Source organism: Trachinotus anak, unplaced genomic scaffold, assembly GCF_046630095.1.
Source record: "Trachinotus anak isolate AG129_WGS33_773 ecotype Australia unplaced genomic scaffold, CSIRO_AGI_Tana_v1 ptg000024l, whole genome shotgun sequence".
Taxonomy (NCBI): domain Eukaryota; kingdom Metazoa; phylum Chordata; class Actinopteri; order Carangiformes; family Carangidae; genus Trachinotus; species Trachinotus anak.
In genome coordinates this window covers 5,416,073-5,432,179 of record NW_027273875.1, presented here as the reverse complement: position 1 = coordinate 5,432,179, position 16,107 = coordinate 5,416,073, and the positions used below count along the sequence as shown (strand labels likewise).

The following is a 16,107-nucleotide window of genomic DNA, read 5'->3' as shown; positions in this document are numbered from 1 at the left end:
TAACTGGAAGGGCCAAACGGAGCCATTCAGTCGTATTAATAGGCCTACATAATAAATAAAGATAACAGTTTACGGCACATATCAAACTGCTTAATTCTGCTTATTTTGGAGCAGCTCATACTGACACTCCCTCACCATATACGACTGAAACATTAGGAGTTAAATGAAAATAAAATTCCCAAAATGAAATAGCCTAAATAGATAAAATGAATAAATACACTCCACGTTCAAGTTTGTTTAAGCTGTAGCTTAAATGCTCCCTGAAGCTGAAATGAATTTTGCGTCTGTAAGAATAGGGTAGGCCTATTTTATATATGCTAACTTTATTTAACCAGGCTGCCAAAACAGCAGCACCAGAACCTGACATCACAAAACATCAGACTTACAATGAATTCGATAAAACTTGAAAGATAGTCAGTGATCACATAACACGCAGATCAGGATAATGTGGGATTGATCTAAACATCCATAATTTAAATTTTGGTTTTAAAAAAATATTAAAAAAAAAAAAAACAACCTACAAAAGCATCAGACAAATCACAAAAATAAAGAAATATAGCATAAACGCATAACAGGAAATAACAAGGCTCCTGTCGTGATCCGGACCAGATGAGCTTCACTGAACCCTTTTTCCTGTGAGTGTGCTACACCCTCTGCGTCATCGCAGTCACGGTGACGTAGAAACGTGGTTATTCACCATCAGAGTATATATGGGAATGGCACGGGGACCACCAGTGATGGCACAGACGCACGGTGCGTCAGCTCTCTTAAGCCCCTCAAACCACGTCCCCGCAGCTGACGTGATTATCAGTAACCCCAAACCCACTGTCCTGCAGGTACCTGCCACTGGTGACTCGTTTGTTTTGCATTACAGCGACTTTTCAAACGCGTGTCCTCACATGTGAACGATCGCATCGCATGTGGATTGTGATATGAAATCTTGTGCAGTCGCCCTCACAGGCAGATCTGTCATTCCCCCTGGAGGTCCACGCTGGCCGCGCCACGCAGGAGTCTATAGGATGGCGCTGACGCGTGATGCGATGACAAGGCGTCACAGGTCCCTAATCCAGTCCCGCGTCCCGAGGATCGCGGGATGTGATTGCGTGTGCGTGTGTGTCTAAAATTATGTAACAGCGCACTGCCGCTGTATTTATAGCGCATCTGTATCCGTCTGCCAACATCCGCTTATCATCCCTCTGCCTTCTCATCTGAAGGGCCGCTTCCACCACCTCTGATAAATGTAGTACTGTGTAGTAAGTGCAGGGTATCTATCTATCCATCTATCTATCTATCTATCTATCTATCTATCTATCTATCTATCTATCTATCTATCTATCTATCTATCTATCTATCTATCTGTGTGCAGCTGCATTGTTAACAACACATAAAAGGTTGCCAGTGACTTAAGTCACAGATTTAATGTCATCCAGCAGTTATCCATTATAGTTCCCACTAAAGATAAGTTAACATTTAGAGTGATTGTATATGTCAATAGGAGGTTAGCTGGGTATGATTAAATAAATAAAGATTTTGTGCAATATTAAGTTTAATTTGCATGGTTATGATTTCCATGATCTGATAAAGCCAGACAGAGCAAACTACTGTGTACTTGCTTTACACTGAATTTAGAATCACCTCAAAGAGGCAGTGGTCTCGTGCTGCCGCTTTGAACTGTGTCCCTGGACAAACCACAGGAGCTCAGCCAGCCATCAAACAGTTGCTCCTCCAGCGGCACCGGGAGCCGCTGTCCCTGATGTGAGTGACGTTCTCTCGGTCAGAGCTCTGCTCAGGTGAAGAGAGAGGCTGAGGTGTCAAGTGATAACCATCTGCTGGAGTGTAGTATCAGATGGCAGAGCAGTGTGCAGACAGACCTGCTAAAACCAAGCCTTCAGTGAGAACGTGTGGTGGGAACATCTGGTGTTAAAACACTGTTCAGAATTAGTCCTAATCTCACCTCCAAACAAGCTTCCTGGGGGACTGGAGCGAGGAGACAATCAGTTCTTAAACACTGTTGTTAAAGCGGATTAGCATTTTTGAATGTGAGTTTTTTCTGGACAAATATAACGCATTTTATGCAAGAAAGCTGTGCCAGTTATACAGAACCGCGTGGAAACAAAAATCAGTGCCAATCAGCATCAGAAAGCATGTGTAATTTTGCAGTTGCTTGGGGAGTGTGTTTCTGTTATTTGCCAGTGTATTTCAAACCCTGATGTTTGTTTATCAAATAATCAGCAGAGTATAACTATAATGCAGTTGCAATTAGGCCTAAACGACTTGCACTTCTTCATCTGGCATAGGTGGCAGGGCCTCTCAAACACATGCTGCTAACACTGACCTCTGCTGTTTGGTTTCAGAACAACCTAAAACTCCCTCAAGTGCAATTTTCTGAACACCTTTTCTGAAATAATACAGAGACCTACGTGTATTGCAGCCTGGCGAGCAGTGAGAACAACGTGAACACGGGAAAACATTTAAAGAGATTCAACACATTTTTATTAACCTGTATAACAAATATCTCTGCATTACGTTCAACGATAGAGGAAAGAGCTCCATGCAAACAACACACGATACAACATGTGTGTAGTTGCCAGCGCAGCAAAATTTAAATACACCATGAAATTTATGATGGAAAAGTGAGTGTAAAATGAAAATAAATACACAGGTGAATGAAGTGGGCGCTCAAAATTAAAATGGGACTTAAAGAGAGGCATCAGGAGAGAAGTGCTGAAATGAGCTGATGTGTGGGATATTTAAAAGGCGGAATAAAGTGCTGCATTTCTCTCAACAGTAAGAAGACAAACTGAATGAAATACTGACTTTAAGCTACGACATCTGAATGATGATGGTTTTACGGAGACATGCCGATGTACATCTACATGCATATGTAAGTTGTATTAGCATGTATTTCAAAGGGGAGAGCATTATCAGCTATAGCTATGTGTATAAAGTTCAGTAGAACATGCTGACTAATGAACAAATCACCTCTTTTATACGAAGGTATATTCAAAGGGAACCTCAGGCAAACTTAAAGTATCAAAAGGAAACTAAAGAAAGCACGAAATAAAATAAATAATCTAAACATATGTGAATGTTTTGCTTTTAGCAAAACATACTGCAGTTTGTTTGACGCCCCCCCTTACAGAATACAGCCATATAAAGCACCGACATTCATCCATTGCTACAGTTTATTCTACAGTAGTTTTATACTGTATTAAGATGTTAGCGTTATAAAAAAACAAAACTAACCAAAAAAATGAAAAAAAAAAACAAAACAGAAAAGAGCCTCATAATTAGTCATCATGACTGTCTTTTCTTCTCGCTCATCATCAGCAATAAGGCTCGTCTCTCCTCCGTGTCACTCATTAATGCCATTTAGTGCACACTTACCTTACACCCTCTGTCAGAAAGTCCAGCAGATGAATAGACAGGTAGCACCGTGTTCTGGGATTTACAATCAGCATGATTTAAAGTCAGCATAATAAACACAAAAGAAAACAATGGAATCACTCACTAATAAGGTTGGTATTTGTGAGACGTTTTTGCAGTCTCGCTGGTTTCACAGGTGGAAATTCGTAGGCTAAACAAGCTTTCCCTTTTCCTTTTTTCTGCTCATATAGGGACTTTCAAAGAGTCTTATGTGGAATGGAGCTGCACTAATGTGCCGCTCAGACAGGAGGGAATAAAAAGAGAAGTCAGAGGATTTGGGGGGATGCAGAGGGCTGATGCCTCTTTCCTTTCACAGTCTTTCCTCTCTCTTGTTCTTCTTTTTTTTTTCCTCTCCACGTTTCACTTTTCTCCTCAGCCGCTCTCCAATGGACTCGTTTCCGTGACAACCGCAGCATCAGTTTATCTTTGTGGGATTTTGGAAAAAGAAGGTGGCTGTTTGTGCGTGTGCGTAATCGGTGGATAAACGTGATATTTAAGATTGCAGTTGTCCTTTTAGATGTGTATGTGTGCATGTATCAGTGGACTGCCAATGTTTCACAGAAAGAAATCTTCTTAACTTGCTGTTCTTTGTCTTTCTTCATTATACTCTTCTCTAGACGAAGGCCTCGGGGATGTCGGAGCCGTTAATTTTGATATAGATCTTAGCATCATCCATCTTTTGCTGTTGCTCTTTGTAGAGCGTCCGTCTGTAGCAGATCAGGTAGAGAGGCAGCAGGAAGCCAAGCATACTGAGACCAAAGAGTCCAATATTGACCTGGAGGAAAACACTAGAATTAGAAATGCCCGAGGGTTTAATCTGCACGAGAGTGTGTTTGAGTGTGTGTGTATGCATACCCAGAATGGGTCTCCCCCCAGGGGTCCCATCATAGCCAGAAATAGGGGTTGCTGCAGCAGAGCAAACACAGCACTGACCAGAGACTGCATGCCTGTTAGACTGCCAAACTGGGAGGAAGGATACCTGGAGAGAAAGGAGAAGTAAATTTAGTCTGTCACTTTTTAAGATGCGTGCACATAAAGAAGAAGAGGGTGATAAATGCGTGTGTGTGAGCTTAGTGGTACTTTGAGACTTACACAGCAGCATAGAGGCCACCAACAGCAGAGTGAATGAATCCTCTCACCACAGTGTGTAGGACAAATGACACAATCTGAGATAAAAGATAAAAGTTGAGGAAATCAATATTCATAATCATTCAGGTGAGAGCCTTAACAGAATTGTTCAGCATTTTGGGACTTTCGGCTGTCATGGCAGAGAGTCGGATGAGAAGACGATCACTAATATCGCTCCCATGTTTGTCCAGCTACTAGCCTGGCTCTATCCAAAAGTAACAGAATCTGCCTCCCAGCACCAATTAACATGCTGTATTTGTTTGCTTAATCGGTATCCACTCCATGCTGAGCTAAGTTAGCTGCTCCTGAATGTAGCCTGGTATTTAACAGACAGATATGAGTTATTCTGATACATAGATAGATAGATACTTTATTAAACTTGAGTGAAATGAGGTTTACACATTATCACAGATTATATGTAATTACATGTAGTGATGATGTGAACCATGTTGACTTTTACATAACTGCCTGTCTCTGCTGCCAACAGCCTGTAAAAAGAGGCTAATCAGTAACTTTTTTAAAGAAAAACTCCAAAGGCCACAAAGAGACACTGATAACTTTTCTAGCTAGACAGCTGTATCCTTGAAGCCCTTTAAAGGCCTGTGTGCACATCTCGGAGGGCCGAAGCGCACCACTCACCTGCAGGGGGAGGTTGGGCACTAGGCAGGTGATCCCAAATCCTACTAAAAGGACGTTTGTGAGGATGAAAGCCCGCAAGGCATTGGTCACCTTCTGAGCCTTTTTGTCTCTGGGCTTTTTCTTTGTCTCCCCACTTATGAAAAAAGAGAGGTCAAATTATCAGGCACATCATAACTCTGTTTCACAATAAAGACTGATTTCTTGGCTCTATTCATCACACTGGCAAATAGAGTAAATATTAATGCCTGGGTGTATAAATGGAAAGAGGTTATGGCAGAGGGTTTACCCTTCACTGTAAGGGATTACTCAGGCTTGACTCACTTGCTGCAGGGTTCCTTTTCCACCTCGTCCTTCATCTTCCAGTCCATGATCTGACCAATCACAGGAGTGGTCATCAGGCAAAGCAGCTGCAGCACGCCAAAGATGGAGGTGTACAGACTCACTGAGAAAGAGAGAATGAGGATAAAAGGTTGTAAAAAAAATAAAAAATAAATAGAGGGTGTTATTGAATGAATTTTAGAAATTTGGGAAAAGGTAAGAAAGGGGAAGGATTAGAAAGAAGAATAAAAAGAACACAGAGGTTGAGCCTTTGGGACTGTTTTCTACCTGGTTAATGACTATGATGGTAGAGTTAATGATTAGTCTTAGCTGCTAGAGCCGCACAGAGTGAAACAACTGGATACAGAAAACGGCTGTTCAAAAGTCAATATGATGCCATTGTGAGGGGGATTTATGATCTTGGGACTAATGATAAATGAGAAGTGCTCATGTGAAGTGCATTCATGGCTGGTGCTGAGGGGCAAAGTTAGTTAATGAGTACAACCAAATGGTACCTGGTGGTTTCAGATTAAAGCTGAATACCATCTGAAGGACTGGGATATTGACAAGAGCAGCCAAGGTGAAATAATAACACAACACAACTAGCTATGACAGTTTCACAGTAAGTAGTGGTTGTGCATTATTAGATTGTGATGACAGACCTTTGTGACACTAGAGGTTAAAGTCTGATTGTATGTGCTTGACATTAAACAGTCTAATGGTTCAGTAAACTACTGATACGACTATAGGCTTTCAGTCTTACCAACTTCCATTCTCTCCACTGAAAATTCAATAAAAGCAAGTAAGTTCAGCTTTTCAGTCATGAATCATATAACGTGTCATATTCTAGATCATGAAAAAAAAAGAAAAAAAGAAAATCACACACATAAATGTAGAAAAACCGACCTGTGTTGAGGTCTCCATCACTGAGAGACTCCAGGACGCTGTTCATGGCCCCCATGTAGAACAAAAGACGAAGCTGGGTGACACACATGGTGACCAGGCTGAGCAGGAAGATTGGGGTGGTGATAGTTTTCAAGAATGACTGGGCTGCAGACGAGAGAGAGGAGTAAATGCATTAGAATGAGAGGCACAAAAACACAGGATCAACTTTTACTTAAATCCCAGCAAATTCACATCAGGAGCTTTTGAATTCTGCGCTCTTACACTCTTCTTGTGGCCTGCACTCCATTTCCAGGTCCATGGTGGAGAGGCAGAGCTTGTGACCGTCCTTAGTAGCCAGCTCCTTCTGCTTCAGGCTGTTGCCCACACTGAGACGACGGCCCACCGTGGTCACTTGGCTGTAGAACTGCTTCCCTGTGATTTTGTGGTCAAAGCCCAGCCAGCTGAACTTGATCTTGACACTGAGAAAGAAGTGGACGAATAGTGGACAAATGGATAAGTGGACGGGGGTGGAGGGTGGGGGTCACGGTGGGTTAGTTGGAATCATCATAAATAGAAAATGGTGAATCAGTCTACTGGAAAGGTTTTCTGCTGGTCAAGCCGGTCAAAAATGCATTTTTAAGTGTGATCATCAGCAAATAGACTTTAACCCGGCCACATTACTCTGCACATTCTTGCACATATTACATAATTATTTGTCAAATAGTGACAATGGTGATGACTACATTGTACACTTTAGAACATGCATGGGACAGCTATTACTGGATTAGTCCAGCTTATTTTGTTTCAGAAACACTTTAAGGTCAAAAAAACAAAAAACAAAATAAAACTGTATTATCCACTGTATTATCAATAATCACTGTATCCATGCAATGCAAACTGTTACATCTGTGGGAAAGGCTCCCTTAGAATGAAAATGTTAGCTTGGAGTAACAGATACAATCAAAGATAGAATAGATAGACAGGATAGACAAAATAGGCCGCTACATATGATTAGTGTGTATCTGCAGTACTTACGTGTAGTCCATGTCCTCTGGTCCTGGGAATGGTTCCAGTGGCCAGTTGAAGAAGCAGTTCAGGAAGACCAGTCCAGCACACGCAGCCCACACCACCAGAATAGTGATGAAAGATATGCCAAGGTCATAGATCACCTGCGCACATCAAAGCATAACCAATAAATGCAAAATACAGAGGAGACAACTAATATAAGAAATCAGAAAGCCTTTCAATCTTTTAAATCTGCTTACGGATCCATATCTCAATCAAATTACACAGCAGCAGACACAATGTGTGGAAAATACCTAGATAAATAAGTTCTGTCTGACAATACTCAGGCTTTATACAAGGATGAACATTTTATGTCACTTCTTGAACTGCATTTAAGTAGAGATTTATGTAAAACAGAGACTAACAGTTAAAATAGAAGCAGGGCATTAGTCTGTTAAAATGGAAATCTTTCCTTCACCAGTTCTGCTGACACCACTCTTTTTTAGCAGTATACCAAACTGACGATAACCGCGATATTCAAATGAAAATGAAATATTGATATTGTATGAATAATACAATAACACATATGTTAATATCATGATGGTCATGATGGTAAATGTTAGAACTTGTTTTTCTTATCAGTTCATCCGGCTGCCTTTTCACATCCAATAAGTGTAATTGTTTTTTTTGTCGCATTTCTATGGTTGCATTGGTTTTTATGGTTGCAGATTCTCTCTCCACCTCCCTGCACCCATATTTACAATAAACAAATATAAAGATGAACAATTTCACTAGTAGTGTTATTATTATGATCATTTAGAGGATATAATCGTCCTAATTCTAACTGTTATTTAGGTTAATTCAATTAGATTGCAGTTTGGAATGACAAAAATATATATATATATTATTTCTTTACATTATTTTGTAAATTCAAGACTGGATGACATTTATAGGAGGGGTGAAAAACATATCTTAACATACATTGAGTCAGTGATTCAGTGATTGTTACCTTGACACCAGGAAAGGTGACAGCAGATGAAGCATATGAGCCGATCATCAGGGCGATGAAAGTAGAGCGGAGGTCCCCAAACATGGTAGGCAGCTAGAGAGACAGAGAGAGAGAGAGAGGGAGAGAGAGAGAGAGAGAGAGAGAGAGAGAGAGAGAGAGAGAGAGAGAGAGACAAATTAAGACTTCAGATTATCACATCATCACGACCTGTCCTTGGTATTCCTTTCTGAGCCAGAGATAGGCTTTTGTGTAAATATGCATTTTAACAAGTGTTTTTTTATTGTAAATATGAGTATAAAGGTTGAAGCATCCACTGCCAAGATCACAGTGGTCTCAGCTACACTGTAGCTGCTCTAAGCTTGAGGCCAGGGACAGATTTGGGACAGTGTGAGGACTGTGCCTACTGATACAAGGGTCAGAGGGGACAGTGGGAACCAATTAGCATGCAGACATGGCTGTACAGAAAGAACATCAGAGAAAATAATAACACCACAAAGTGACATGGAACACTGTGTGATATAAAACACCGTCACATAACACACACAGCTGTCCAACACGGGACACAGACGCAGTGCTGATGAATTCTATACAGCTGAAACAATCAGAGAGGGCGACTGAGGTGAGGTGACATTCGAGGACAGGAGAGATGCACTGAAGATATAAGGTGATTGGGAGTTGAGCACTGAGAGCACTATCTCTGTCTTTTACATGCTTCGTGGAAAGAGAAGAGAGAGCTGGGAGATACAACAGGGACAGCGGGTGACAAAATACCCAAATACAAAGGCATTCACAAGCTGCTCTGTTTGCAAGAGACTGAACAACAACAAGCACATTCAATTGCATAAGAAGCTGAGGAAGAGGTATGTGTTTGTGTCTGTGTTTGCTAAAGTGAGAAAGTATGCACACTGAAGCACCCCAGTTACAGTATTTCCCAGTAATTCTATCAGGAGTTCTTGAACTGAACTGAATTGAACTGCTCCAATGGATCTTTAAACATTACAGATACATTAGGAGCTGCTGGAAAGGTGAACACACAGCTGACATTGGCAGGGAGCCAGGGGTGGCTGCTGAGGGCAGCTGAGTGTTACCCAACACCCCTCAGCTGAGAATGAATGCCTGTAGGTCTGAGGTGGAGTCATGATCAAGGAGTCAAGGAGCAATGCAGAGTCTAATTATTAACCCAACACTGAAGCTTTCAAGTACAGTATGTCAGGTTGTGATGGGGGATGAAAGGGGAAAACACAGCTTCATGCACAGACCCTGACGGCTTCCTGTGGGCTACAGGCTGCAGGAAAGGAGAAAACAAAGCCCTAAATCATGGTTTTACTACCACACTGACATTAAGGCCATGTGGCAACAACTAATAAGGAATTTAGGTGGACGCAACAAATACTATAGGCGGCGAAAGACAAAGCCTGTGGTGGTATAGAAATAGAGTGTTTTACTGGGAGATTTACTGGTGCAGAGCCCCTCTCTTGTGAAAAGCATCACCATGGTACAACCCTGGACTCCTGTATGTGTCACTGTGGGCTGAAGTGATGGCAAGGGAAAAAAACAGGAGGATGACGAACAGCAGGGAAAAAATGCAAAGGAATGGCGAGGGATTGACCCTGTGAACTCTATGAATTCCCACTTGTTTTTCTGTCTCTGTGTATGTGTGGTTCTGCTCTATCAAAGTTGACAGGTCTGAGGGGGCCTGCACTTTACGGTGTCAATGTTATATGTGTCATGAACCATTAAAATACTTACTAGTTCCAACTGATACAATGGATGAAACCAAGAGAACAGGGGAGTAAGATTTGGGCATTTTAGACAAAAGGAGAAAAAATGTAAACTCTAAGTATTTCTGTTGGGCACCTACAGGCCACAGTACTGGAAAAAGAACTGAAGTTTCCTCTAGAATGTCCACTTATTACTGTCTTGTTTAACATAGTCTTCATTTAAGTACAAGTTGGAAGCAGTAAGTATTAGATTGGTACCTGATTCATGTAATGAAATGAGTCAAAGGTGGGTTGTTAAAATGAAATTAGCATAGCTAATAGTAAAGTAGAACACACCTGACTGTCCAACTGAGCTGTCAGTTGCATTGTGGGTAATGTAGGCCAGAATATGTATATATACATATATATATATTTATACGGTCCATCATGAGTCTGAAAATGTTACAGGAATGTCCTCTTTTAATTCTCCTGTAAACACAACTTGAACACCAAAGGGCAAAACATGAATTTGATTCTAACTGAGGGGTCTTAATGATTGTTATTCTTTCGTTTTCTTTTAACTTACTACACAATGTGAATATGAATGCAAATTAGAGCAGTAGCCGTACTCTTCTCCCTCACTGATCCCCTCTGAGATCCTGAGTGCATTTGTTTCCGAATATTAATTAATGTGATTAGTAACTATTTGTGCATGTGCCGGCTATGATGTTCCTGCTGAAGCACAACAATAAGCACAGTGGAAAGTGATAATGAACCAGTGCGTTACTTTCCCTTTCTTCCTCTCTCTCTAATCAGTCCCTGCTAAGCTGAGCCTAATTTGTCCACAGGAACACAGAGACCAGCGTAAGGAGCCAAAAAAAAAAAACACAAAAAAAACAACAACAGGAGACAGCATGGAATGCCAGGGGGGGGGGGGGGGGGGGGGGGGGGGGGGGGGGCAGACAAGGAGCCTGCAAACAGCACCAGCACTGGCACAAAGATACTATGAAGATAGAAATTATAATATGGGGAGGCAAAGGTCGGGGTGTGGGGTTGTGGGATGCAAAGCACACATCATTGCGCATTCACTTACTGTGAGAGAGGTGAAGGTCATGCACATGCCCCCAAAGCCATTGAAAGTCAGGGCAATGAAGATAAGGACAGAGAGTTCTGCAAATGACACACATTAGGTCACAAGTCTGTCAAGAACCAAACTACTATACAAATAACATTTAAAAAGGCACACGTGTAGCCTTCAGGCACGCTTACCATTTGGTTGGTAGGCTCCATAAGCAATGAGCAGACAGGACAATCCAAAGCATGTGCTGAAAACAGATGAGCATCGCGTCAAACACTTCTAATTAATTATTTACTTAAACAGGTCTTTCCATAAACGACATCATACTTAGTCTGGATAATTTCTTCTCTTCCTTGCTTACCTGCCCAGCAGACGCAGCTTGCGAGGCCCATATTTATCCATGACGATCCCCAGCGGCAGCGTGATGGCTGAGAGCAGGAAGGAGCCCACTGTGAACGCCAGGTTCAGCATCTCATCCTGTTCTTTACAGACCAGCCAGCCGTTCATCCTCAGGGGCCCATCCATAGGGACAAGAGGTCTCATCTCCACTCCGTCCCCCAGACCAACCACGGCACCCTCACTTTCATAGTATTCATACTCATCGGGTGTCTGTGTCGCCTCAGTTTGGGAAAGATTATAGCTGGAGCTGTTACCTACGGAACATTAAGAAAGTAGGCAGGAGATTAGATGGGAGAAACATTTTGGAGTTTGACAAAATAGTCTCATGTGATCATACTGATAAACAAAAACTCCATCCACAAAGTGTGGAAGGTTGAGTTCAGCTGTGTGCGCCTATAGATGGTTTGCCATAGGGAGCTGTGGCTTCTTGTCATACGGATGAAATTTGAAGTTGGCGGTTCTGCTTATTCACTTTATTGCACTGATCACATGTAGAATTAGGTGTCTGGAAAAACCCATATAACATCAAATCAGGGGCAGGGGCTGAGGAAAAAAAAGACTTTAATGTGATATGATATTTAATATGTGGAGACCTGCTTTTACTGAGACACTGTTTGGATTTTATTAGTAACGTCATAAGCTGGGACTGGCAATAAACTTCTCATTATCATCAGCACCTGCAAGGAGATAATGTGAGAAGTACAAAAGTTCAGGTTAAGTCCAGTGAGGAAGTGAGGGGAGCAGCAGTACGGAAACCTATTGGTCATGTGCTGATGTTTTCTGGATTACACTCCGTCACAGCGACCTCTGTGGTGCCTTTCTAGTCATAGGAGGCAAGTATGTGTGTGGCATCCTTGTGTGAAACACCGTGGCATGCTTCTTAACAAAGTGCCAAAGGCTTCCTCAGCAAACCAGATCATACACTTTGTTACACACTGTGGAGCGAGGCTGAAGGGGACAGCTGGTTGGCAAGGTGTCTGCACATGCACATATTTGGTGTTGTTTGGTGAGTGCTGCAGGAAGAGTTGATTGGGCAGGACGATGCAAAATGAATAGCTTGACTGTTCAAAGAAAACACACATTATGTTTTCTCATCCACTGACACAATAAAGAATGGCATTAAGCGATTGGCACCAAGCTTAGCGGTCACATTATCTGCAAATGCACTCTTGTTAAGTAGCGGGGAAATGTGTGGGTGTCTGCGGCTCTGTGTGGGAACCTATTAAATAAAAAAAGCAGGAATGAATCCAAGATTTCAAAAGCAGACTAGAAGAATCAGAAGCTCAGCCTTGCACGTGCTTCTTACTGGCCTTACAGTAACCTCTAACTGATAAGTAGTAGCAACAGCCAAAGGTGATCAATAGAGTGTTGAAAGATGTAGTTGGTGAGATGGTGAAGGTGAATAGAGAAGTGTGGTTATTGAAGGAACAGTTACTGTGTTTGAAGGACTGAGGAAAACAGAAAAAGTGCACCAGTCTTGTTTGCGCTGACACTTCCATTCGATGAAATTTCATTCGATCCTGTGCAGCCACATGTGTCCTGAAATGTGTAATGCTCAGTATAAATTCTAGGGAGTGTATGCTTTGTTTAACTCTGTTTAAAAGTAACTGAAAATGTGCGTTAAAAAAAATGTGCAACAAGTGTTAAAAAAAAAAAGCCATTTGATCAACTTATCTACAGTGAGGCAGTGCCCATATAAAACCCAGCTTTAAACATTCCCCTCATATCTCTGCTGCATCAGCACAAAATCCCAAACCGCACCGCGACATTGTTATCTTGACCCCCCCCATTTGTCTGATTTCTACTGTTCATCACTTTCATATCAGTGTCCTCCCTGCCCTTTATCAGTGGACTTTAAGCTTCCATATTACCAGTAATATAATCCCACTGTGGATCTCTCAGTCCCTCTATCACATGTCACGTGCTTGAAAAGAGCTGAGCTGGTACTGCTGTCCTCTCCCTCTTATATCATCAGCACAAGATAAGACGACTGTGGCAGTGCTCCAGGAAGTCACCTACAGTCGTGGATGCTCACCTGTTACTTCAGTGCTGGGGGTGTTCCTGTGCACAGCATCATCATCATTTAATATCCTATAAAATGGTAGTAAATGCATTGCGTGATAGAAGGTTTATGGCTGAATTTTCGAAGATGTTACCAGTGATGCTGAATGACCCTAAATATCAAGCTGGAAATATTTCCTACAAATCACCAGCTAGATAAATCAATTATGTAAACTCAGGGTGGCTACTAGACGGGGTGGCTACTAGCGAGGGAGAAAAACTGAATCCAGCCAATAGTCTAGTGTCTTTGGACTCAGAAGTGCTCACCGCAGTCAGGGACATGGGGCACGACACAGTGTCACCTCAGGTCCAAAGGATAAGTCTGGCCTGATTCCTCTCTGTCTTTCCCTTGTGATCACTCTCTTCTAAAACGACCTGACTGGGGCTATTGTGTGCATCAGTTCCACCTTTGGACTTAAAAACACAAAGCGCTTGCCTTACTTTGCACAAGGAGAAAAAGAGAAGTAGCTGATCTAGTCCGTCATTGGTTTATCAGCTGCCTCTGCTGCCACTTTAGCTGGAGTCACTGTAAATTAAAAAACTCCAGGGGGAGAAGTAGAATGAGATACTCTGTTAAGTTTATAAGACACTGGAGCCTTTTAGTCTTTCACTTTTGGGCCACTTTGCCTAACTGCAAAACCCTGCTCTCTCCTTAATTTAACTTATCAGGTTTAATCTCCTGGGTCCCTAAAAAATACAGCTCCTGTCCTCCTCACAGAAAACACTTATTCTTCCCAGAGAATAGAAGAGGGAAGAGGGGAGCAGTTTTGAGTTTCATCTCTTAAATAAAAGCTTGCTCCCTCCTTCACCCTAAATCTCACTTCCTGACTGTTACGATACCCATTTCCCTCAATCCTTACATGAAGTTCTGCACCATAACCCTTATGAAGACAGATGCTCAAGGCAAAGGTTGTGGAGATATATATATAATGGAACAGGTGACAGAAAAATGAAGACTGTTAATCCATAATTGCTTCGTCAACAGAAACACAACAGTTGTGACTCACCCTCCTCGTTGCACAGATAAGAGTAGAAGCCCTCTGACTTGAGCATGATGAGGAGCGACCCCCATCCCAGCAGCACAGCGGAGAAGAGCAGATTCTCAATGATAGCGGTCACTGCCATCCACCAGCGCCTGGCGAACGCTGTGGCCAGGGTCGGAGCCATGGTTGAGGGAAAGAAACTGAAGGCAGAGGAGAGCGAAGAGGCAGATGGAGAAAGAGAGGGAGAAAGAAAGCGCGCGCGCGAGAGAGAGAGAGAGCACCAGAGAGGGAAGAAGCTGGAAGCGCAGAGAGAGATCTTCCCTGACTGACACTCAGGATGAAGGATCACCGATTACTTATCTGTGAAGAGGAAGGCACAAGAGGAAGGGGGAGGTTTTATAGTTAGCCTATCACTGAAGTCACCGAAGGGCAGCTTGGTCCAGTTTTTTATAAGATCACAAGATAAAATCACTTAACTTTGAACCTAAGTGAAGATAAGTTGTACTGTATGAAAAAAGTAAAAAAAAAAATAAAAAAAAAGTCTGATATCTGTGAATAATTAAACACGTGCTCTGTTTTTTGATTGACTGAAAATCTCCTGTCTAATTAGACACAGAGGAGAGGTAATGGCATTTGTGTGAAATAAGTGATCTACCTAATGGTAACAAGAGATGGTGAATGATTAACCCTCCTGCTAGTACAAAGATCATGACATCACTCTGCTGCTGAGACAAAGATCTTACATCACATTATAGGCACTAATAACTGAAGAAGCATCCTGTCACAGAGTTGCTGCTGTTTGGTGGAAAAAGGCAAACTGGTCCAAACTGGACTCAGAGAGAAAAGTGGGGCTCTCTCACTGCCCCCTCACCCCGTTGCCCCTTGTCTCCCCCCACGGACTCCCCTCTTCTTTCCTACGAACCCCCTAAAATGTCCTCTCAGGCTCATCCAACCGCAACTTTCCTCTGCAATTACTGTGGTCCATCCAAAACATAAAGGAGCTGCCAGGCAAACAATTAACAAATCAGAGCTCACACACACACACACACACACACACACACACACACAGTACTGCACATGCACCCACACACAATCTGTTCAACCAGTTTGATGAAAGTGGTTGCCGAGTTAGCTGCAGATCTCACAGAAAATAAACAAGCAAGTGAACATATTAAAATCAAGGCAAGCCCGTTTCTGTGTATGTGCTGTTTCATTTAATAAAAATAAAACAAAACAAACCTATTCCCAGTATTCACTCAGTTTTCCACCATGTAAAACAAATTACAGATACACAACCTGCACAGGCGAATTCCAAACTTCTTTACCTTTAGGCAGCACCATCCAGCTTCACACTTCCAGATGTACTCCAGTCAGCTTCAAATGACCAGTTATCTGTGGAAAAACCAGGTTTATATACTTTGGCTGCCTTCACATGGCGCCCCCTATTGACCAAGGGCTGTCTGTTGTCTGCACCTC

The 16,107-nt window shown here is 42.2% G+C and overlaps 1 protein-coding gene across 1 annotated transcript; it reads right to left on the bottom strand.

Annotated features, from left to right (window-relative positions):
• Nucleotides 1–2,470: 2,470 nt before the first annotated feature.
• slc43a2b (solute carrier family 43 member 2b) lies at nucleotides 2,471–16,044 on the bottom strand. The gene is made up of 14 exons (XM_071460208.1): nucleotides 15,957–16,044; nucleotides 14,656–14,991; nucleotides 11,550–11,841; nucleotides 11,380–11,435; nucleotides 11,204–11,280; nucleotides 8,411–8,503; nucleotides 7,432–7,565; nucleotides 6,679–6,875; nucleotides 6,418–6,561; nucleotides 5,515–5,635; nucleotides 5,194–5,326; nucleotides 4,519–4,592; nucleotides 4,282–4,405; nucleotides 2,471–4,201 (listed from the first exon to the last, which is right to left on the bottom strand). Exons 2-14 carry the CDS (start codon nucleotides 14,813–14,815, stop codon nucleotides 4,040–4,042), a joined length of 1,767 nt encoding a protein of 588 aa, XP_071316309.1. The 5' UTR covers nucleotides 14,816–14,991; nucleotides 15,957–16,044; the 3' UTR covers nucleotides 2,471–4,039.
• Nucleotides 16,045–16,107: the final 63 nt, after the last annotated feature.